Source organism: Benincasa hispida, chromosome 9 (genome assembly GCF_027475165.1).
Source record: "Benincasa hispida cultivar pf3 chromosome 9, pf3_genome.v1.1, whole genome shotgun sequence".
Classification (NCBI taxonomy): Eukaryota; Viridiplantae; Streptophyta; class Magnoliopsida; order Cucurbitales; family Cucurbitaceae; genus Benincasa; species Benincasa hispida.
In genome coordinates this window covers 79,272,082-79,296,040 of record NC_143486.1, presented here as the reverse complement: position 1 = coordinate 79,296,040, position 23,959 = coordinate 79,272,082, and the positions used below count along the sequence as shown (strand labels likewise).

The 23,959-nt window shown below is 36.5% G+C and overlaps 1 protein-coding gene across 7 annotated transcripts in view; it reads left to right on the top strand.

Moving 5' to 3' along the window:
- Window positions 1–23,959, top strand: part of LOC120086565 (ARM repeat superfamily protein) — a 49,571-nt gene that overhangs the window by 20,047 nt on the left and 5,565 nt on the right. For all 7 annotated transcript variants that reach the window (XM_039043281.2, XM_039043280.2, XM_090318354.1 and 4 more), the window contains 19 exons: window positions 1,280–1,501; window positions 1,810–2,026; window positions 2,115–2,260; window positions 2,333–2,490; window positions 2,562–2,711; window positions 2,790–2,838; window positions 3,703–3,891; window positions 5,146–5,325; window positions 6,408–6,547; window positions 8,805–8,931; window positions 9,003–9,149; window positions 9,318–9,386; window positions 16,662–16,795; window positions 17,181–17,298; window positions 19,850–19,984; window positions 20,088–20,284; window positions 20,382–20,514; window positions 20,624–20,737; window positions 20,839–20,925. In XM_039043281.2, coding sequence (XP_038899209.1) covers window positions 1,280–1,501; window positions 1,810–2,026; window positions 2,115–2,260; window positions 2,333–2,490; window positions 2,562–2,711; window positions 2,790–2,838; window positions 3,703–3,891; window positions 5,146–5,325; window positions 6,408–6,547; window positions 8,805–8,931; window positions 9,003–9,149; window positions 9,318–9,386; window positions 16,662–16,795; window positions 17,181–17,298; window positions 19,850–19,984; window positions 20,088–20,284; window positions 20,382–20,514; window positions 20,624–20,737; window positions 20,839–20,925 — 2,712 coding nt within the window. The remainder of the gene's footprint in view (window positions 1–1,279; window positions 1,502–1,809; window positions 2,027–2,114; window positions 2,261–2,332; window positions 2,491–2,561; window positions 2,712–2,789; window positions 2,839–3,702; window positions 3,892–5,145; window positions 5,326–6,407; window positions 6,548–8,804; window positions 8,932–9,002; window positions 9,150–9,317; window positions 9,387–16,661; window positions 16,796–17,180; window positions 17,299–19,849; window positions 19,985–20,087; window positions 20,285–20,381; window positions 20,515–20,623; window positions 20,738–20,838; window positions 20,926–23,959) is intronic.

Genomic DNA, 23,959 nt, shown 5'->3' with positions numbered 1-23,959 from the left:
GCCAGAGTAGGCTGCACTTGGCTGGTTGTCGCCGAACCATTTGGTCGATGCCCACTGTGGAATGACGATGATTCCCCCAACTCAGCAACGCACCATCGGACGTCACCCATGTTTGTTCGATCAAGATGGCCGGAGTTCGGCAGATTAGGGCGAGGAATTGGCTGCCCAGTGGCCGTTTTGAGCAGATCTGGTGTCATGGAGGTCGATCGTGCAACGGCAAAGGCGGGCCAGGGAGCGGACGACTGTGGTTGGTGCGGATGGCTAAGACGATCGGCTGTGGAGTCGGCGCAGACGTATTCGGCTGGTATGGCGGATGCGAAAAAGAACTGACCAGATTGACGCTCTGGAACGGCGGCTGCTGTTGTGACGGCGCCGTTTGACCAAAATGCGCCGGTGATTGGAAGATGCGTCGGCTGCTGCGTCGTCTGCCCTAGAAAAAAATGGAAGAGCTGTCCTGAGATAACAGTCAACCGCCGCCTGTACAGCAGAGACGTGGATGTCCTTGGCAGCGGCTCCACTCGTTCCAGCGACTGAATCGCTAACTCCATCTGTCGATATAGGCTGAGAGCTTTGCAGTGGGTTTTCACCAATGACGGCTAGGGTTTCCTCAACCTGCTCTGATACCATATTGAAATAGACAAAGGAAGAAAGGGAAAACACACAGTTTACGTGGAAGACCCTAGACCAGAGAGAAAAAACCATGATATAGGAGTTCTTATTAATTTTTCACATCTTTACGGGGTACGATAAAGCCAAATAAATAACTAAGGCACACACTAAAATAGCAGAGTATAACAAACGACTAAAATGTCCTTAGGGCCAAATACACTACTTTAAACAAAATCTAATGGTTCTTCCTCTCTTGAGAATTCTTGTAAATGACCGTTCCTCTCTTTATGGGTCTTAGTTAATAGCCATCTGACAATGACTTCCAGGTGCTTGTCATTAGATCTACAGCTAATAATTTCCATTAATAAGCAGTCTCCCTCCTTTTGCAAGTCATCAAGAAATTATATTTATTCTTTGTTTTATGAATTTTTGTCCCTATTATAGGTGCTTGTTTTTAGATCTACATCTAATCTCCAGTGTGCTAATAATTTCCAATTTATAAGCAAACTCTTCTTTTGCAGGTCACTGCAGAACGACCTCATTTATTTTTCTAGGAAATTTGTGTTTCTATTTTATGCCTTGATTTAATTTGAAAACATAAAGATATTGCTTTCTAAACGTGTTCGTTACTTTGTGTTTTTCTGACAACTCTCCTTTTCACATTTTTCAGGGTGAACCTACGGCTGCTTCTCGCCTTGCAGGTTCCATCATTGGAACTTGTGCTGAGACCCTTGAACCATTAATTTGTGGATTCTTAACATCATGTATTTCAGAGAGAGATGTTGTGGGGAGTGAACTCAAAGAATTTTACCATGAAATAATTTTTAGAATTTTCCAATGTGTCCCTCAAATGCTTCTTCCTGTGATTCCAAACTTGACTTTGGAGCTTTTGGTATGTCATTTTATTTCTTAATTTGGTTGGTTCACTTTATTAAATTGACCGTGGCATTTGCCTATTTGTTATGCTCATTTTTTTTAAACTAGTAAATGGTCTCTATAATGTAACGAAGTTAACAAAAGGCTGAAGAAGACCAAATGAACGACCTTAAAAATCTCCAATTGGTCTATTATGAGACGAAGAGTAATTATAAAATTCTTTTGATTTTTCCTGGCCACTTCCCATTTTACCCCTTCTAGACTACGTTTGTATATTTGGAGGTTTCACAGTTTGTTTCCTGATTATATCTCTATCCTTTGTAGACGGATCAGGTTGATGTTAGAATAAAAGCAGTTAAAATCATTGGTAGACTTTTATCTCTACCTGGACACTGTGTAGCACAGAAGTATCGAGGACTTTTTATGGAGTTCTTGAATAGGTTTTGTGACAAGTCTGCAGAAGTTAGAATTCATGCCATCCAATGTGCTAAATATTGTTATCTGGCAAATCCTGATTGTTCAGAATCTATGGAAGTTCTTGGTCAGTGACTAAGTAGTCATGATGCTATTAGATTCTTAATCCATTATGTGTAGTATATCTGATTAGTTGGTACACATGAACATATCAGCTGCAGTGGAAGAACGATTACTAGACTTGGATGATAGAGTGAGAACACAAGCGGTAATTGTTGTTTGCGATATTGCCCGATCAAATATCAAATTTGTTCCACCGACACTAATATCTCAAGCTGCTGAAAGACTACGAGATAAGAGGGTATGGTATTTTATTGTATGTGATTTCTGTGTGCACTGAGCAATCAAAACTCACCTAATATTTAATTTGTAGATATCAGTAAGGAAAAAAGCCCTTCAGAAATTGTTGGAAGCATATCGAGATTATTGTGATAAATGTTCTAAAGGCCAATCAAATATGAATGATGCATTTGAACAGATCCCATGTAAAGTCTTGATGCTTTGCTATGATAAAGATTGCAAGGAGTTCAGGTTGGCTCATCATCCCTTGAATTGAAACTATTACATTATCTTCAAATATAACAATTATTACCACATTTTAGGTCCCAGTGCATGGAACTTGTTCTTGTGGAAGATTTATTCCCAGCTGATCTCTCCATTGAGGAAAGAACTAAACACTGGATTCGTTTATTCTCTCTTTTCAATAACCATCATGAAAAGGCCCTCGGATATGTTTTGCTGCAAAAACAGAGGTATTTCACTAGCATGCTTTTCATGGTAAGATTAAATTACGACGTTTTAAATTTCTCTTTCATTTTTTGCTTTTGTAGGTTACAAAATCAAATGCGAACTTATTTGGGTCTACGAAAAAGGGACAAGGTATTTTGCCTAACTTCTCTTTCTAATTCTGTAGTTTGGTAAATTGTTTGCTGGAATATAGATTAATTTGTTCACGATATTGCGAGAATCTTAGTTAGGGAAATAGTAGGATTATTGTTATTATTATTAGTAAGGGGCATATTAGTAACTAGTCTAGTAAGTTTGTTTGAGTTTTTGGGTTACAAATAGAGACTATTAGGGGTTTGAGATATGTCAAGATTTTAGTAGAATTTCTGGTAGGGGAATTTGGGAGAGTGTAAGCCTCTCGAATGGCTATGATTATATTGCAACTTCTTTTGGTATTTCAATATACGTTTCTATATTTTAATGTGCTTTGTGTTCTTTGTTGTTCTTTGTATTCTATGTTCTTGAGTTTTCTTGTTAGGAGGTACCCTAACAAATATTGATCTCTTTGTGTAGTTGCAAGACACTTATATTTTATTTGTTTCGTACATAAAGACACTAGAACTTATTGAGTCTTCCAAATGCGTTTTAATTCATTGGAGCATGAAATTCTTGTGCAAAATGCATTTTAGAAGTCGACACATCATACTGGTGATTAATCTTGCAAAGTTGTAATTTGCTCCATTTTCATGAAAAAGGGGTAAAGAAAAACTCAACTCTCTATATTTTTCCCCAAGTGGTTCTGTGAGGCATGCCTTCTATTGTTAAGCATATAATCAAAGTCCTATGTACTTCTTGTTTCCTTTTAAGTTTTTGCCAAAGGTAAAATTCATAACATGGTTTATTATAACAATTGAATTATGATTTAGAAAAGCTTCTTAACAAGTCACTGATGCTTTCTAAACATACAATTTAATGGATTGCTTTTTCTTGTAACATTTTGTTGTTCTGTTGCAACAGGAGAACCGGTCAGAAGAAATAGAAAAGCAAATTGAAACTGCATTTATCAAAATGGCAGCTTGCTTTCCTGATCCTATGAAAGCAAAGGAGTCCTTTCATAAATTAAATCAAATTAAAGATAATAATATTTTTAATTCTTTGGAGCTTTTACTTGATCAGTTGACAATCGTTGAAGCTGAGGCCACTAGAGTGCGTAGTTTACCTTTTCTTTTTCTTATTTTTTGGCTGATACTTTGGTTGAATTATACGTTGTTTCAGTTTTTTTTCTGCTGCTCTTTATATTATTTGATTTTGAATCTTTACCATTCGTTATGCAAGATTAGAGGCAAGATGGATGGTTTTCTTGGTACTTATTAGATTTGAATGGAGGTTCGGAGATCTATGGAGTTGTTCTATAGTGGCCAAAGTCCATGAAAATTTGGATTGAGAAAAATTTGAGAAAAAAGTGGAATTCCCTTAAAATATTCTCTTTTTGTAAGTTTGTAAATATTTTTATAAATATATTTTATATTTTTAAAAATTATTTTCTTGAAGTCAGTGAAGGAATATAGAGGGAGGTAAAATGACCTTTCACATGTTTTTCATTACTAATTGCATTTCTCTTGAAATTCAATGTAGAAGAGAATCTAGCAACACGTTTCTTTTTTGAAAAAAGAAAGTTGTAACATCAAGTGTAAGTAGTGAAGGTATGGCAGTCCTTTCTGCAACAATCAAGGGAAGAGATATATCTAGAATAACTGGATCTAGTTACTAATTTTTTCTGAAATATTGAAGTTTTACGATGTTTGAAAAGTTTCAAAATATTTACAAGATACGAAAATTTTACAAAATATTAAATTTATATGAAACAGTTTCATTAAAATTCATGGGATAAATGTTGCATTTCTCAACTGTGTCAATGTGTGCCTTGTATGCTTAATCAGCTCATTATGAGTTACAGGTAGGCTGACTGGTTCTTATGTTTTCTTTGGCAAATGTTGCATTGCTACAAGTTTGCACAAAGTTATCTCAAACTCACTTTTCTGGGTTTACTGATTATGGGTAGGTTGAGTGGTTCTTTTGTTTTCTTTGGCAATGAGCATTAATGACCTTGATTCTGTTTTATTTACTGGTTCTGCTTGTTCATTGCGTAAACCCTTATGATCTCATTAGTTGTTTTCAAATCTCATATTCATTGAACTGAAAAAATCATATTTATCAGGAGAAGGGAAAAGAAAAAGTTTGGCTTCAATTGTTTCTTGTAATTCGAGTATTAATCTCTTTTCATTTCATCAATGAAAAGTGGTGTTTCCTTTTCAAAAGAAAATATAAATATATATGGGTATATATTTGACAGATGAGCCCTTGACTAGCTTACTCTCCTCTGTGGGATTTTTTCATAAATGCTTGATGTATGTCATTTTGCATGGACTGATAGGATTATTATCATTATTTTTTTGCCAGGACAAATTGTTGAGGATGATAGGAAGTAAACAGATTCATTTTGAGTTTTTGAAATCACTCTCCTTAAAGTGCTCGTATAATTTATTCAGCACAGAACATATACACTTTGCATTAGACTGCATTTTGAGTGACAGAATTGGAAACAAACATTTGGAGGGGCCTACTGGCAAGCTTCTACTGGTAAGTAGAATTGCAATATGTTGATTCTAGGCTGATGGGGCCTTATTTATATTACATTGTTTATTTAACATATTCATTTTCATTCCTTTTAAATGATAACTCCTAGTAATTTCAAAGCAATGTTATTATTTGGAGTAGGAATATCATGCATTTAATCATCCCTAAACATAAACACCTAGGTTGATAGGTTAGGGTGTATTAAATATTTTAATGTAATCTTAAGAATACAATTGCAATTAACTCTAGCATTCACAAATATTTGTAACTTCATGATGAAGTTGAAACACAATGGGTGGTTAGAAGATGTTAGGAACTTTGATTTCCTTTTTCTTGTGTTTGTGGATTTATCATTGATTAGATGCTATCAAAGTTTCTTCTTGGAAATTTTGTCTGAACGAACTGCAGAAGCTTGTATGAAAGAATAATTGATGACAAGGAGATTTTGGAGTAGGTTACTTTGCTTCTTGGTGGAGTTTTGTTTTGTTTAAATAAAATACGAAAAGATAGTTGGTCGGCTCAGTGCTTATAAATTTTTGGGTATAGGGTTTAGGGTTTACACTTATAAATTTTTGTTACTTAGCTTCTTCATATTGTAATCATATTTTTATTAGAGATAGTCATGCTAGGTGAGACAAAACAATTGACAAAACTGACCTAACCATGTTGATTCCGTCTTTTAAGGTGTAAAACTAAAAAATAGTTGGGTCCGTTCAGTGCGTATAAATTTTGTTGGTTTCATTCAGTTTTCCATACAGTGTAATTTTAGTTAATTATTTTTCGTATTATAATGTGAGTCTTTGGTGTTGGTTTGGACGAACAACTGACTTGAACTGATTGTTTTCATTTTCTAATGTGTGATAGTTGGAGAGCTTTGCATTCTCTCTAGAAAATTGGAATTGATAGGATATCTTGGTTCTTTCAATTTTAGGAGTTGTTTCTCACGAAGAAAGGTTCTCAAAATTTTCAAGGAATTCTTGTTATTATCTTCCCAAAATAAATAAATAATAAAAAAGAATAATTGCTTTTCAATAAACATATTAGAGTGGCGGACCTCAGAACTTAGCATGACCATTTGATCTCAGGCTATTATCAGCATTTTCCCCTCACTCATCAGAGCCTTGGAAGGCCGACTGCTGAGGTTGTTGGAAGAAAGGAATTCAATTGATAGTAAGCTGATCGACGTATTGTCAAAAGCAGGCCCTCCTTTATCGATTGAACTCAGGTAATCGCCATTAGCAGCTTCTGTATGTGTTCACTAACATCATCTTATTTTTCAAGATATAAACAAATGGAAACCCCCTCCGAAGGAAGTTGCAACAAATTTCTCCGACTGGATAGAAGTGTTCAATCTATACTAGCAAAAGGGGGTTACATTTCTGCACTAATATAAGATGTCTGCTTGAATTATGTTTATACTATAGAAATCTTCCTCTTGAATATTGTTTTTGAGAGATTTATTTGGTTGATAATTGATATAGGAAAATGTCTTATAACTCTTTCTAAGTTTGAATGGAATCAGATGTTTTTGTATTCCAGTGAATCGATCATAAGATACAAAGCCTTCTTATATTAGAGAAAAGGAAAAATATCCTAATAAGAATAAAATAAAATCCCTAGTGATTTCACAACTAATCAACATGTTTATAGCCAACATTTTTTTTTTTTTTTTTTTTTTTTTTTTTTTTCTTCTTCTTCTTCTTCTTCTTCTTGTTGGTATCCATGTTTGAAGTCTTTTGCACACTTGCAAGTGTAACCAATCAATGGGAAAAAAAATGCGGGAACTTTGCGATGGGAAGTAATGGTTGGCCCCACTCCAAAATTTTTATCTATTACACCCAGAAAGGGTCATCATTGTCATTGTCATTGATTATAACATGGGACCCACACCATCTTTTTGACTAACTTTGTGTCATTTTTCCTTTATCTCTAGATCCATACCTATATCTATATTAATAATCTAAATCTCATATCCATATCCATATATATATATATATATTATTGATAAAAAAGAACAAACATATCAATAATCTATATCTATAATGATATCGATATCCATAAGTAAATAGCTGACATTTTTTTTTTTCCCTTTTTTCTTCCATTTCTCTCTTGACATCCATATCCATATTCATATCCATCTACATATATAATTACAAACTTAGCTCTATTATCTGCATTCTCACTAGAGATCCATGTTCATATCCAACTTTGTGATCAGAGATCATATTCATATTCATAATTTAAAAGGAGTGTTTTTTAAAGCTCATGGTGCAATAGATTTTTTTTATTATTGTTTTTTAATTATTTTTTTTTGTGAGGCGCACTATACATGAAAATACTACGTGAAGAAGAGAAGACACAGTTAAAGTGGAAATATGAAAAAAAAAGCCTTTAAACACAAGAAAATTTGCATTTAGCCTTAGAAAATTTGATTTTCTTAGTTAATAAAGAATCCTGATTATTACTATTTTGTAAAAATAATGGAAAAAAAACCAAAGATGTAGGGCTTCGAGCCTTAAGGCTACACAAAAGGCATGTGCCTTTTTCATAAATGTGTGAGGCGAGACGCCAGACCTGCGCTTTGAACCTAGGTTTGCACCTGAGAGGGCTTTTTAAAACACCATTTAAAAGTTAGCATTGTTTTTTCTATTATCTGTCATTTCTCTCCAACGATTCATATCCATATCTATATCCATACTTAAAAAGTTAGTGTTTTTTTTCTCCTTTCATCCATTATTTTTGCTAGGCCATAGATAGGAGAACAATAATTGACTTTTTGTTTCTGGCCATATTTTTTCTATTATATGTGATTTTTGGATTAGTTTATTATAAAAATATAATTTAAGTATATTAAATAATATTATCTTATTAAATAAAATAATTTTAGAGTTTGAAAATTGTTATCTTTTTAATGTATTTATGTCAAGATTATGTGTTTCTCCCGATTGAAATTTGAATTTGATGGGTGCGATTTAAGACAATTACTTTTTTTTATTATTATAAATTATACGTTTTTAAATTTAAATTTAAGCATTAAGTTTTTTAAATATAAAAATTTGAATAAGTAAGTAATTAGAATTAGAAATATAAAAGAGGCATTATGGTAATCATTGATATTTCATTACGATTCCATATGAAAGTAACTATTACCAATGGATTGCTGATTACAATTGCAGCTTGTTTGTAACAAACACCGTTAGAGTACGAAGTAAGGTCAGCTGGTTAAGGAAATCTCAGTTGGCTGTCTTGAATCTTCTTTTCCAACTTGCTGAATCCCATTCTCTTTAGTCTTTGCGATTGATTCAATTAGGATTGATTTTTATTATGATTGGACCAGATTTTTGTAAATATGGTCTTAGTTCAATTAAGAGTCTTTAGATGTGTAATATGAATGCTACGTCACATGACCATATCTTCTGCATGGTTGAGGATGGAAAATATCCTAAAATTTTTAGTGCTTTCTGCTTCCCTTCCCCTAACAGAGATGTGTACCCATTTCTGGAGAGGTTATGCTTTGTGGGTAGTCGTGCCGAATCAAAGAGCGCTGTTTCTGCGATTGCAGCTTTAGCTAGTAACTCTGGGCATGTTTGGTTCTCTAAATTATGTAAGGTACGCACAAATATCTTTTGGAGGTTAGTGGCATTCAGAAAAATAGCTTATTGAACTCTTCTTTTTGCCAGGAACTTGTTGATTCTCTACGCAGGGGAATGAATCTCCCAACAGTACTGCAATCTTTAGGTTGTATTGCAAAATATTCTGTTTCAACATTTGATGATCACGATCAGGATGAAGGGATCATAGCTTATATATATGAGAAAGTCTTGCAAGTAATTCTTGTGAACTTCGTTTTTTAAGTTTATTTTTCTAAAATTTTTATATGCATATCTGATTTTCAATGCCAGTGCCTTCTAGTTTTGTTGACTTTTTGCTTCCTTGAGTTTTTTTTTTTTTTTTTTTTTTTTTTTTTTACCAATCTATTAACCTTATATATGAAGGTGGACTTATCAGATAATTTAAATAAATTAGATGGCGATGCTGCTGGCAGCGATTCTTGCGATTTAAAGGTAAACATACGAAGACCTGGGTTTCATTTAATTTTCAGTTTATGGAGTTGTGATTTTCACCTGTTTTGAAAATTAATCTAACATGGCATTTACTTGGTAGTTTTTTCTTTTATTATTATTATTTTTCTGGAAAGGATTCCCTTTTTCCCCATTAAAAAGGATGCACTGCAGAATGAAGGGGAGGATAAGATATAAACGCTTTGATGGCAAGTGGGTATTACGAAAAGTTTGGGAGGTTATCGAAAAACCGGTTTCATTCGGGGGGGTTTAGAAATTGGGAATAGTAGGATCCTTAATAAAACCCTTTTAGCCAAATGGTTGGGACACTTTTTCTTTGAGCCCAATTCTCTATGGCGTAGGGTTATTGTTAGTAAACATGACTCCCGTCCTTTCAAGTGGTTGGCTAAAGGGATTAAAGGCACCTATCGGAATCTTTGGAAAGATATTTCAAAAGAGCCTCTGCTGTTGTCTTTTGGGTTCGGTGTGTGGTGTGGGAAGGGAGAGACGTACTTTTGGAAAGATCATTAGGTGGGGGAGAGACCTCTTTGTGTGTTATTTCCCCAGTTGTATCATCTGTCTTCTTTTAAAGTCATTCCGTGACAGATTTTCTCGTTTGGTCAGAGAGCTCCTACTCATTTTCTGTTACACACCCAATATTGTATACATATAAGAGGAGGGGCAAAAAAGGTATTTCACAAGTTGAGACAATTAGAAGGGAATATGCTCCATAATGGGGGACCTGCCAAATCCATTAGGGAAAAGATTCCTGCAGATGGAGGGCAAATCGGGTTAAAAAAAGGAAGGAGGTAGGGAGGATGAGGTAGGAAAAACCTAAAAGAGTAAGCTTCTATGGCTTGAGTAAGGAGAGGACTACTGGCCCTCTTGAAATTACTTTGAGTAAGCAGATGGAGGGCAAATGGGTCTACTGCGTAGAACATTACTTTGAAATTCATGAACTCACAGATGTCGAGAAGGTCAAGGTAGCGTGGTAAGCTTTGCTCTTAATGAAGTCGATTGGTTCCTATGGAGCCACAATCCCAAGGCCATCACATCCTGGGAAGAACTGAAGAGAATAATGTTTGAACATTTTTGCCCCATTGGAGAAGCAAGCTTAGGGGCAAGATTGCTCAAAATAAAACAAGATGGCACCTACCTAGAATACGTAAAAGAATTCGTGAATTACGCAACACCCTTACTGGAAATGGCGGAATGCGTCCTTCATGATGCATTTGTTAATGGCCTGGAACCAGCATTGCAGGCAGAGGTCGTCAGCAGGAATCTTCGACCCTAGAAGATTGTATGCGAGAGGTCTAATTGGTTAACGACAGAAATGTGGCTTTACAATTGGCCCTAAGTGATTTGGGCGTACCTGGGTCGAATAAGAAGGAGGCCCAACAATTAAAAAAAGAAAGCGCGGGCGATAAACCTTCAGTAAGAGGAAATGAAGCCCTAATGACGCGACAGATCTCCATTCCAGTAAAAGGAACGTTTGTGAAAAGGGATTTGCGGGTGAAAAAGCTTTCAGATAATGAATTTCGAGAGCGATTGGACAAGGGGTTTTGCTTCTACTGCAACGACAAATACTCACCGGGGAATCGATGCAAAATGAGAGTGAATTGCAAACTGATGCTGTTTATTATGAACACAGAAGAGGAAATGGAGGAGACTAAAGCTACAGAAGAAGAAATACAAACCGAGTTGAAAACATTGGAAGTATGGACAACCTGGAGATAACATTGCGCTCAATGTTTGGGTTTTCTTCTAAAGGCACAATGAAGTTAAAGGGGATGATTAAAGGTAGGGAAGTAATCATATTAATTGATTGTGGAGCAACCCACAATTTTATTCACAAAAAAATTGTGGACGAGTCAAGGTTACTGGTCACTGGCAACAGAACCTTTGGTTTGGTCATCAGAAATGGCATGACAGTTCAGGGAAAAGGGAGATGCAATTCGGTGATGATCAAATTCTCGAAACTTGAGGTAACCTCTGATTTTCTTGCAATCGATTTATGGAAGATTGACGTTGTTCTTGGTATGCAATGGCTTTGTACAATTGGTTTTATGGGAATACACTGGCCCACCTTGATTATGACATTCATATTCGGAGATTCACCAGTCATTCTGAAAGGAGATCATTCCCTTACAAAAATAGAGGTATCCTTGAAGGCACTGGCAAAAAATATGGGAAGAAGAAGACCAAGGATTTTTGATAGAGTTTCAAAACATCGAAATAAAAGAGAACAAAGATCTCATATCTGAAGAAACAATGCAACAACAGGAGAAATTACCAGTCATGATCCAAGCTTTGCTTGAGGAAAATGAGGACATCTTTGCCACACCAAAGGCGTTACCTCCCAAACATGATGTCGACCATAGACTTCTGCTGTTAGAAGGACAGAAACCTGTCAATGTACGACCCTATAAGTATGGGCATGCCCAGAAGGAAGAGATTAAGAAGCTGGTGGGAGAGATGTTGCAAGCAGGGATAATAAGACCAAGTTGAAGTCCCTATTCAAGCCCAGTTCTGTTAGTAAGGAAGAAGGATGGTGGTTGGTGATTTGTGTGGATTACCGGAAGTTGAACCAAGCAACTATAGCAGCGATCCCTGTAACTGAGGAACTATTGGAGGAGCTAAGTGGTTCAGCCATCTATTCAAAGTTGGATCTCAAGTCCGGATATCACCCGATAAGAATGAGGGACTATGATGTTGAGAAAATTGCCTTTAGGACACACAAAGGCCATTATGAATCCTTGGTGATGTCATTCGGGTTAACCAACTTATCGGCCACCTTTCAATCCCTCATGAACCGGGTATTTAGACCATTCCTCTGCCGGTTTGTGCTAGTTTTCTTTGACGATTTTTTAGTTTACAACCCTGATATTTCAACACACGAGACTCACCTGGGGGTAGTATTTAATGTCCTACGCGACAACAAGCTATACACAAACCACAAGAAATGTGTATTGTGCTAATCAAGAATACAATATTTAGGTCATTGGATTTTGGAACAAGGAGTAGAGGCAGATAGGGAGAAGATTGCGATCATGGCTAGGTGGCCACAACCAAAAAATGTATCAGAATTACGAGAATTTCTAAGACTTATTGGATACTACCGAAGATGCGTACGAAGATATGGGAGCATTGCAGCACCATTGACGAAATTATTACAGAAAAATGCTTTCAACTGGGGGGAAGAAGCCACAAAAGCATTCGTGGAACTCAAGGAAGCCGTGATGACTGTCTCTGTCCTAGCCTTACCAGAATTTTCTCTACCGTTTGTAACTGAAACGGATGCCTTAGGATATGGATTGGGACCAGTCCTCTCTCAAAATGACATGCCAATAGCATACTTTAGCCAGAAATTGTCACCTCGGGCGCAAGCCAAGTCGATATACGAGAGGGAACTCGTGGCCGTAGTACTAGCACTTTAGAAATGGAGGCACTACTTACTAGGGAATAAATTCACAATCATATCGAATCAGAAAGCATTGAAATTTCTAGTTGAACAGGAAGTACAACCAACACCAAAAGTGGCTGACCAAACTCTTGGGATATAACTTTGAAATTTTGTATTTACTCGGGCTGCAAAACAAAGCAGCCAATGCACTTTCCTGAGTGTCCATGCCAGCTGAAGTGTATGTTCTGACAGTTCCAGATTTGTTGGATGTTAAGTTGGCCCTCAAAAAAGTAAAACAAGATGAGGATCTACAGAAAATAATTGAAATTTTAAAGAGAGATTCGTATGGGAACCCAATTATCAATGGAAAAATGGGAAGCTGCTATACAAGGGTCGTCTCGTCATCTCTCGGACCTCTTCTCTCATTCCTTCACTGCTGCACACCTTTCATAATTCAGTCTTAAGGGGACATTCGGGATTCCTACGAACTTATAAGAGGATGAATGGAGAGTTATTCTGGCAAGGAATGAATAATGATGTAAAGAAATATGTAGAAGGTTGTGATACATGCCAAAGGATCAAATTAGAAGCCTTAACCCCGACAGGCTTACTCCAACCTCTCCCCATTCCGAATTTGATTTGGGAAGATTTGACGATGGATTTTATCGAGGGGCTACCAAAATCAGAAGGGTACAACTCAATCATGGTAGTGGTTGATAGATTAAGTATGCACATTTCATTAGATTACGACACCTGTTTTCTGTAAAACAAGTGGCTGATTTGTTCATTGAAGAAGTTATTCGTCATCATGGAGTACCTAATTCCATAGTAACGGATTGGGACAAAATATTCTTGAGTCATTTCTAGAAGGAATTATTCACTATGATGGGGACAACTTTAAAGAGAAGCACGACATTCCACCCCCAAATAGATTGGCAGACAAAGAGAGTTAATAGATGCTTGGAGACATATTTAATGCGCTTTTGTAACAAACAACCAACCAAGTGGAGCAAATGGATAGCATGGGCTGAATTGTGGTATAACACTACCATCCACTTAGCAATCAAGACATCTCCCTACCAAGCGGTTTTCGGTTGTCCTCCCCCTCCGTTAGTTTCATATGGACAAAAGAAAACAACTAACAACAATGTGGAACAATAGTTACAAGCAAGGGATCTAGCACTTTCGGCCCTAAAGTAGAATCTAGTAATGGCTCAAAACCATATGAAGAAACAAACAGAATTGCACAAAAGGGAATTTCAATTCACAATAGGGGATGAGGTATTTTTAAAAAGGTTAGACCATAGCGACAGAAATCTTTGGCTCGAAAGAAGTGTGAAAAATTGGCTCCAAGGTTTTATGGCCAATATCGAATCATAGAACGAATAGGGGAAGTGGCTTTCAAGTTAGAACTCCCTTAGAAAGTAGCGATCCACAATGTCTTTCACGTTTCTCAACTTAAAAAGAAATTGGGACAATCCCATAACATTCAGCACCATCCCCCTTCGCTAACAGAAGAATTCGAGCTCCAAGTGGTGCCAAAAACATTTTTGGCAGTACGATGGAACAAAGATTTGACAGCAAATGAATGGCTCATCAAATGGAGTGGGCTACCGGAGAATGAAGCAACGTGGGAATCTGTATATGCTATAAAACAACAGTTTCCTCATATCCACCTTGAGGACATGGTGCAATTCGAGAGGAGCGGTAGTGTTACACCCCCAATATTGTATACATATAAGAGGAGGGGCAAAAAGGTATTTCACAAGCTGAGACAGTTAGAAGGGAATATGCTCCATAATGAGGGCTTGCCAAATCCGTTAGGGAAAAGATTCCTGCAGATGAGGGCAAATTGGGTTATAAAAAGGAAGGAGGTATGGAGGATTAGGTAGGAAAAATCTAAGAGAGTAAGCTTCTGTGGCTTGAGTAAGGAGAGGACTACTGGCCCTCTTGAAAGTGCTGGTTGTTTTTTGATATATGTTTCTTTCTTCTTTTTTCTTGAGCTTTTGGATCCTTTGTAAGTATTTTTCCCTTGAGTTCATAAATAAATACGTTGAACATTGCTCTATTTTCTGGGAATAGTCTTGTTGGGTATTCTTCATCATTGATTGTAGGTGAGATACCTAACATTTTCCTTCGGTTCCATTATGCTCTTTCCGATAAGGAAATGACGGATGTGGTTGCTTTCCTTTCCCTTCTTGAGAACCACCCCTTTCGTCTCGGGAGGAGAGATGTGCGAGTTTGGAGCCTTAATCCCTAGGGAGGGTTCTCATGGAAGTCTTTCTTCCAGTGTCTAGTTAATCCTTCTCCTTTGGATGAGTTGGTCTTTTTGTCACTATGAAGGATTAACGTTCTTAAAAAAGTGAGATTCTTTACTTAGCAGGTTCTTCATGACCGTGTTAGCATGTTGGATAGGTTTGTTAGGAAGTTGCCAGCGCTGGCTGGGCCTTTATGCTGTATCCTTTTTTAGAAGGTAGCGGAAAACTTGGACCATATTCTTTAGTTTTGTGATCTTGCAAGTTGGGTTTCAGAAGGTGAAGGAAAACTTGGACCATATTCTTTGGCATTGTGATTTTGTGAGTTGGGTCTGGGATTCTTTTTTCCAGACGTTTGGCATGTTGTGTGCTTGTCATAGAGATGTTAGAGATATGATTGAGTTCCTCCTCAATCTGCCATTTGGGGAGAGAGATCGGTTTATTTGGCTTGCCAGCGTTTGTACTACTTTGTGGGTGCTTTGGGGTGATAGGAATAGCAGGGTGTTTAGGGGGGTTAAAAGGGATGCTAGAGAAATTTGGTCGCTTATTCGTTATCATGTTTCTCATTGGGCTTCGGTTTTGAAGGCTTTTTGTAATTATTCTATAGACATGCTTTTGTATAGCTAGAGCCCCTTCTTGTAAAGGGGTCCCCTTTTTTGTGAGCTTGGTTTTTGTATGCCCATGTATGTTTTCATTTTTTCTTAGTGAAAGTTGTTGTTCTTACAAAAAAAAAATGTAAAGTTACTCCAAATACCCTATAATAAAAGAATGGAATGGGGTACTCCAATATGATATCCCTGCTTTGAGATTCTTGAACGCATTGCCTATCTCTCAATATGATACTCCATTTCCATTCTCTTCATCCCAACAGCAGCCCCTGGAAAATTCATGGACAAAGCCAAGTACTAAAAGCTTGGAAATCGGACCATGGGTGATTGCTGGATATCTGCACATTTATCCTTCTCATACTTGACTCTAGTTCCTTGTCTCAATTCAAAATCATGAAATTGAATTTGGCTAACTTGGTTTCAATAGCTAGAAATAAGATGGGCTATTTAGTACATACATGTATTCAGCTCAAAGGTCTGAATCAGATTCAAACTTTTAACTCATCTCTTAAATTGTCACGACAAAGGAGACTAATCTTGGACTACGGGGAAGTAATTTATAGTAGCCTTCACTGTCCTTGAAACTCTTAAGTTGTGAGACCAGCCATATACCTCTGAAATTAATCAAGGGGCATTACAGGAAAATCCCTCAAATTAGACTCAGTGAAATGACTGTTGGACGTGGGAAGTTCAATCAAATTATGATCTTCAATCATGCTTCTAGAAAGTGTAGCATTAAAGGATTTTTCCAGGGATCTCTTAATGACATTGAACAATAAAAAGAATTTCTATGAACGGAAAATGTCTTTCTGAAGGATGGAAAAAGACTAAGCCATATTAATGTCAGAGAAGATCGTTTCTTGCCATTTTAAACTGATTTTGTTAGGGCAATAGTCCTACTTAGTAGGCACTGAATTCATGTAACGGGAGATATGCTGTATTTTTTAATCATTAATGTTATGGATGATTTTTCTTTGCCTTGTAGTGTTATTTATGTATCTACTTTTTGCAGATTTATGGGTTGAAAACCCTCGTTAAGAGTTTTTTGCCACATCGAGGGACTCCTAGAAGAAATGTTGACGAGTTTCTGAACGTTTTATCACGGATGCTGAACATGTGTGAAGCTTCTGTTGAGATCATCCCTACGTATGTATTTAAGTGCATTGATAGATAAAACTTATTTTAGGAACTTTTTCTAAATTACAGAATGTTGCTACGGATTATGAGTTGTTTCTTGTTTTGCAAGTTTTACTCACCTATAATCTTAGGTTTGAAGCTGCAATTTTGTCAACCTTCTGAAGATTTTACATAATTTATTGTTATTAAATTAAGATTCCCCCTTTTGCGTTCCTACTTTCTAGAGAATACGCACTGATTTTAATTTCTCAGTTAGATTGATATTTTTTAACTTCCACTAAGCTTTTATGTAACCTTAGTCACTAATAAAATTATTTTAGGATTTATTTTTATTTTTATTATTATTTGTTTTGCTTCTGCCAAGCTTTTAAACTTCTGGAGATTTATGATACAGTGAGGATGATCAGGCTCGAATCAAATTAGCTGCTGCAAAATCGGTTCTTCGTCTTTCCAGAAGATGGGATTTACAAATTGCACCAGAGATTTTCCGGTTGACAATCTCGACGGCAAAGGTACATTAGTTTTGGTCTTCAGCTCATAAATCTGCATACAGATTGATGAACATGAATTATAAGAAAACTCGGGCAGTGTGAATTCGTAATTAATTAATCAAAGGACACGACTAATTGAAAAAACAGAAAACTATTATTCCATTGAACAAGTGTTGATGGCAGTACGTGTGATTTTACTTTTTATTAGTTTAGTACTCGTGATTGTAATCTATTTTTTTTCACCCTAGGATTTAACGTTCCTTATTTAGTAGTTTTGTTCATATGCTCCAATTACTGCCCAGAAATTGCCATGACTGAAACTTCTGGAGTTCGATCTGTCCTTGCTTGTAAAAGAAATAAAAGTACAACAATACTTGGGTGCATTTCAAGATGCACCTATCTTTGTTCATTCCACTTTCATCGCACACACAATGATAGGGGTAACCTGGGATGTACCTAAGTATTTTCATGGACATAAGCCTATTATGGAAAGCCGAATTGATGTAGATACTTATGATATTTGGAGGTTTTTTATGTACTTTTACTCTCTTATTTGTCAACTTTTTATTAGTTGGTTTTCTTTTTCCGCTTATTTTTTTTCTTATATAGATTTTAGTATTTTAACCAGTTCCCCTGGTTATAGGTAACTGGTTCTCAGCTTATACATATTAAGGTCATTTGTACTTTTAGGGGTAATCTTCATTCATAATAAAAACTCTCTTTGTTTTACACCACAAATGGATGTCTTTTAGTATTTGGGAAATATCACTTTGTTGGAATGCTATGGTTGCAAGATTTATAGAGAATCTAAAAAATATTATCTATTAGTGAACTCAAATGTAGTTTCATGTGTAATACACCAACGAGAAGGTGTATGAGGTGTTTTTTTGCTCGAAATAAATTTTGGATTTTTTGTACGAATGACCTAAATTTTGGATGGTTAATGTTGTTTTCCCCTGTTTTTTAAAATGATGAAGTATGACTCTTTGTCATAGTCAAAATGTGCTAAGAGTGTGTTAATTATCTATTTTGTCCCACACGACGTTAGTGAGTGCGAAATTAATGTCATCCTTCACATGCTAGGGGTCTTCCTTCCTCACTCCCTCATGCTCGTTCTTTTCCTCAATCTCTCACTTACACTCCTCTCCTTCATTCTCTCACTTGTGCTTGTGCTCATGCTCCTCATTGCTCTCTTACTCGCCCTCCTCCTCACACTCATTCGGGCTTACACTCACTCTTGCTCGCACTCCTTATGCCTCTCTCACTTGCACTTGCCGCTCTAACTTTTATTAAAGGTGCACAAGCACGAGTGACAATATGGATGACTAGCACACTCATAGTGCGTTTCGACTATGATAGAGGGTCATCTTTCATTATTTTCAAAAAGTAGGGCTAACAACATTAACTATTCGAAATCGAGGTTATCCGTATAACAAAACCCATAAATCTTTCAATGTATTGATGATACAACAAGAAAAATTGCATTTTTGATAGAGTTCTGGATTTTTTTTTTTAAAGGAAACAAACTTTTCATTGATATAAGGAAAAGAGTCTAATGCTCAAATTACAAAGATACTTAATAATTCAAGCAAACTATAAGACAAAATAGGACAAGGGGATCAACAAGTGTACCCGGACATCTCGACTAGGTTGACACTTCTATAATACCCTCATCATATCCCAAAAGTTACATAATGAAGAGAATTGATGTTCAACATAAGGAGAAAAATAGTACAGTACAATATGTTCTTATAAACCAAAGATGTAAAGTTGCATATAATCTAGGGAAGTAAAATCTCTCCAATTTAGACATATGTCTTGCACCAAAAAGCTTGAGAATGACTTGGAAAGAGAGCACCAGGTGGATGCATCAAGTCGAGCAACTTCAAAACAGTTTATTCACGATAAGGATTTTTCTTGAAAAACACTTTGGTTCCTTTCAAACCAAATTCTAGCAAGCAAAGCCTTCACCGCATTTACTTGAAGGAGGTAAGTTTGATTTTATAGAGTTCTGGAGTTGATAAGTCAATGTGTGAGATCTGAAATGAACTAAGTACTTGGTTAAAAAATAAAGGTTGATAATTATAAAATAATCGAAACAATTGATCATGTGACTAGACGGTTCATGAGTTCACCATCTGAAGTGGTGGGACTTTTCATTTCTTAGAAACTTCTTGTGTGATGGTGGGTATACTTCAGTATGTTTGAAAGAGTTGTTTTCAATACACATTTTTATTAATTAAAAAAAAAATGATTCAAAATGTAAATAGAAGATATCTTTCTTGACTAGCTTTAGACAAATGGTTCTCTTTTTCAAATATGGACAAGAAAAGTAGAGAATGTTCTTTAAGAAATAGCACTAATAAAAAAATATTTTATTTTATTTTTCATTTATCAAGTTTCGTTGAAATGTATATAGTAGATGTCACTCAGTTCAACCTGCTTCATCTTCATCTATATGTGCTTGACGGCATTATTGGTATTGGTATTGCATTTTCTAATCTGATGGATATTAGTCTTCAAGCGACCCCTTTATGATCAGCTGGTACTTTTATTTCCTGCTACATTCCAGGACTCCTCTTCGAAGTTTAGAAAGCAATTTATTGACAAAGCACACAAGTTATTGAAGGAGCAGGCTATACCTACTCGATATGCTTGTGCTTTTGCATTTTGCATCTCGGATAGCTTGAAAGATCTTCAGGAGGATGTATGTGTATTATTATCAAATATGCATAAATTTTATTATGTCAGGTACCTTTTCTTTTTGGTTTAATGATTTGCTTCTGATGAAACTCTTTATTTCATGTCAGTCACTTAAATATATGGCAGATTTTATTGAGCGATACAGTAAGATAGCACAGATTCATCAAACTTCTGTGGTTCCAGATGGGTCAATGACTTTTGTCCCAGCATATATAGTAGTATTCTTGATATATATTCTAGCTCATGATTCAGACTTCCCACTTGTAGATTGTCAAGATGAAAATGTATACGCTCAATTTTGCAGGTAAATGTGCCTTCTGTTTGAATCATTGTTGAAGTTTATTGTTTTCCTGTCCACAAAAACTTTGGTTGTCTCTGCTTGAAATATGCTCTTTTCGCAGCCCATTCCTATCTGTGTTGCAGATGTTAGTTAAAGCAGATGTGAATGTTGCCAAAGATACTGTTTTATATTTGTACAGTATTTTCCGTGCCATTAGGAGGGTTGAGGATGCTGTGGATATCGAAACATCACCTGTGAGAGTTTGTAGTAATGATTTTTTTTATTCCCCTGGCCTTTGTTATCACACAATTTTATCAACTACGAAGTTTTTTTTTTTTTTCTTTTTCCTTTTTCCAATTCTAGAAGTTGCACTTCTTGGCGGACATCGGACTTTCTTTTATAACTGCTTCAAATGATTCTGGAGTTTCTCTGTCATGTGCTCCAAAGCATATTTTGCTGCCATTATCTCTATACAGGGTAAGTTTTCCAAAGAAAATTGACTTAGTGTGTGCTTGAGGAATACGACCTCAAATGGATGTATAACATATGATAATTAATAATTACCCTTTTTCTTCCAGGTGAATTCCAGGCAGCTTCCTCGACATGGCTATGATGAATTTTTTATTGGAAGAGTTATTAAAGCATTTCATTCACAAATTTTTAAGGTATTTCCTCCAATAAAATGATCATGATAACATGCCAAAATGCCCTAAGGCTACATAAACTTGTAGCAATTTAAGAGAGTTGGTGACTCTCCCTTTCCTTGAGAACTTTCTAGAGAGCAAAAGCATAAAAGTACACTGTACTAACAATACGCATATATATTGACCACACTCCCCTACAACCATTCCGTGGTCCCTACCCTTTAGTTAGTAACTTCTACTAACTTTCACGTCGAATTCCCCTTCTTGTCCCTTGAGTATGTAATTAGTGTTGGGGGCCTAACATCACCTCCCGATGTCAGATAAACCTTATCCTCAAGGTTGTAAGTGGGAAACTACTTCTTGAAGTCATCCATTAGCATCCACGTGGCTTCATGCTTGGGTAAATTCTTCCAACTTACCAATAGTTCAATCAATAGTTCCACATGTCTGCATTCTTTCGATACCTGAAAATGTCGTACAGATGGGCTACCCATTCAAAGGAGTCAAATAAGATGGGGGACCCATTTGCAAATCCTGGCCCTGGCCCAGGCCTAACGCCTTTTTGAGTTGTGGAACATGAAAAATAAGATGGATGGTGGCTTCAAATCAAAGTGTCAACTTGTAGGCCACAAACCCAATAAGTTTGTTGTATGCTCCTTTTGGCAAATGGTTCGAGCTTTTTGTCATTAAGTTTGTTGTATGCTCCTTTTGGCAAGCGGTCCTTTCGAAGATATATCATTACAAGGTCTCCTGGCTTGAATGAAACACGTCTTTTATCACCATTCGCTTGAGCTTTGTATGTGGAGGTTGCTTTCTCTAGCTGGTCAATGACTTCCGAATGTAGTTCTTGAATACATTCAGCAAGTTGTTCAACTTCTTCGTTAATATCTATGTTAGAAGGAAGAGTTGTAAGATCAAAAGTCAAAGGAGGGGGTCTAGTGTATACAATCTCAAATGGACACTTCCCTGTTGATCTATTCTGCATGTTGTAAGCAAACTCCGCTTGTGCAAGGTTAGTGTCCCTTTGTTTTGGTTGATTTCCACTTAGACATTGAAGCATATTACCCAATGTTCGGTTTGTAACTTCTGTTTGACCGTTCGTTTGTGGGTGGCTTGAAGAGCTAAATTTGAGGTTAGTGCCAAAACATTTTCACAAACTTTTCCAAGAAAAAAACTCATAAATTTGACATTTCTATCAGACACAATTGTCTTTGGAATTCCATGAAGCCTGACAATATCTCGAAAGAAAAGATTAGCTATGTTCAAAGCATCATATGTTTTCTTACAAGGTACGAAATGAGCCATTTTGCTAAACCTATCCACAACGACAAATATAGAGTCAAACCCCCTTTGTGTCCTTGGCAACCCTAATATAAAATCCATCGATAAGTCCTCCCAAATGTTAGTAGGGATTGGAAGAGGAGCAGGCCAGAAAAATCGTGGGCAAGGATTTCATAGGTTTTGTCACCTAAATGAGTTGCTAGGCTACCCGAATGGGCTTCCATTATGATAACCTCGCGTAGAGATCCTTGTGGGATGCATAATCTATTACCACAAAATAAAAAAAACCATCCAAAAGGTGGTAGTCCTTAGGAGGAGAGTTAGAGAAACATTCTCATAACAATTTGGTAGATGGTCAAAGGCAATAATTTTACTTTGAAGCATGGTAAGGAGAGATGACTTTCTACTCAAGGTATCAACCACTTCGTTAGTGATTCCAGATGTATGCTTTATGATGAAATCAAATTTTTGTATAAAAGAAATCCATCTAGCATGCATTCGGTTTATGTTTTTTTGAGAATGAAGGAATTTTAAGGAATAATGATCAATTATTAAAACAAATTCCTTGCCTATAAGATAATGTTTCCATTGATGGAGGGCTCTGACCAAATGCATAAAGTTCTTGTTCATAGGTGGACCACTTTTGTCTAACCTCGCTTAACTTTTCACTAAAAAACTCTAAAGGATGGGATCCTTGTGACAGCCCTTATGCCAATAGAATTTGCATCTACAACTACTTCAAATACTTTACTAAAATCTGGGAGAGTTAAAACCAGCGGGTTACCTTTCTTTAGGCAACGAGTTAAAGGGGCAGCTATGGAGCTAAAATTCTTTATAAATTTGCGGTAAAATGATGCCAAACCAAGGAAAGATTGCACCTCTTTGACCGATGTAGGTATTGGCCATTCTTTGATGGCTGCAGTTTTTTGAGGATCCGCTTGGACGCCTTCTTGTCCAATAGTGAAGCCAAGAAATGTGATGTTGCTGCGTAAGAAGACACATTTCTTAGAATTGATGTATAGAGCATTAGATTCAAGAATAGAGAATACTTCCGGGAGGTGTGTAAGGTGGTCATTAACAGTCTTGCTATAAATTAGGATGTCATCAAAGTAAATGACCACAAATTTGTTGATGCAAGATTAAAGTATTTGGTTCATAAGTCTCATAAAAGTGCTAGGTGCATTTGACAGCCCAAAGGGTATTACAAGCCACTCAAATAGTCCTTGGTTAGTTTTGAATGCGGTTTTGCGCTCATCCCCCGGTCTAATTCTTATTTGGTTGTATCCACTATGTAGATCCACCTTGGAAATTACCTTTGCACTGGCTAATTGGTCAAGTAGGTCCGAAGTTCTTGGGATTTGAAATCTACATTTGATTGTTATCTTATTGACCGCATGACTATCTATGCATAAGCGCCAACTACCATCTTTTTTGGGAGCTAAAAGAGTTGGGACAGCACAAGAGCTGATGCTAGGTTGAATATGTTTCTTATACTCACTAGGGCTCATTCGATAGTGGGGCAAGTGGGGTAAAGAAGATCCGGGGATGAAATCTATGTTATGTTGGATGTCCCGGAGTGGAAGTAGGCCACTTGGGACCTTAGTAATGGAGGGAAACTTGTCTAAAAAGGTTCTGCACTTTGCTGTCCATATAGGTTGGTAATAAGGCCTCGGGTTTGGCATGGACAAATAAAACTAGTTTGAATGTGTTTCCATTTGCCCAAGCTTGTTTATAAGGCATGATAGAAAATAAGTTTGCCTTGTGCTTCTCCTTG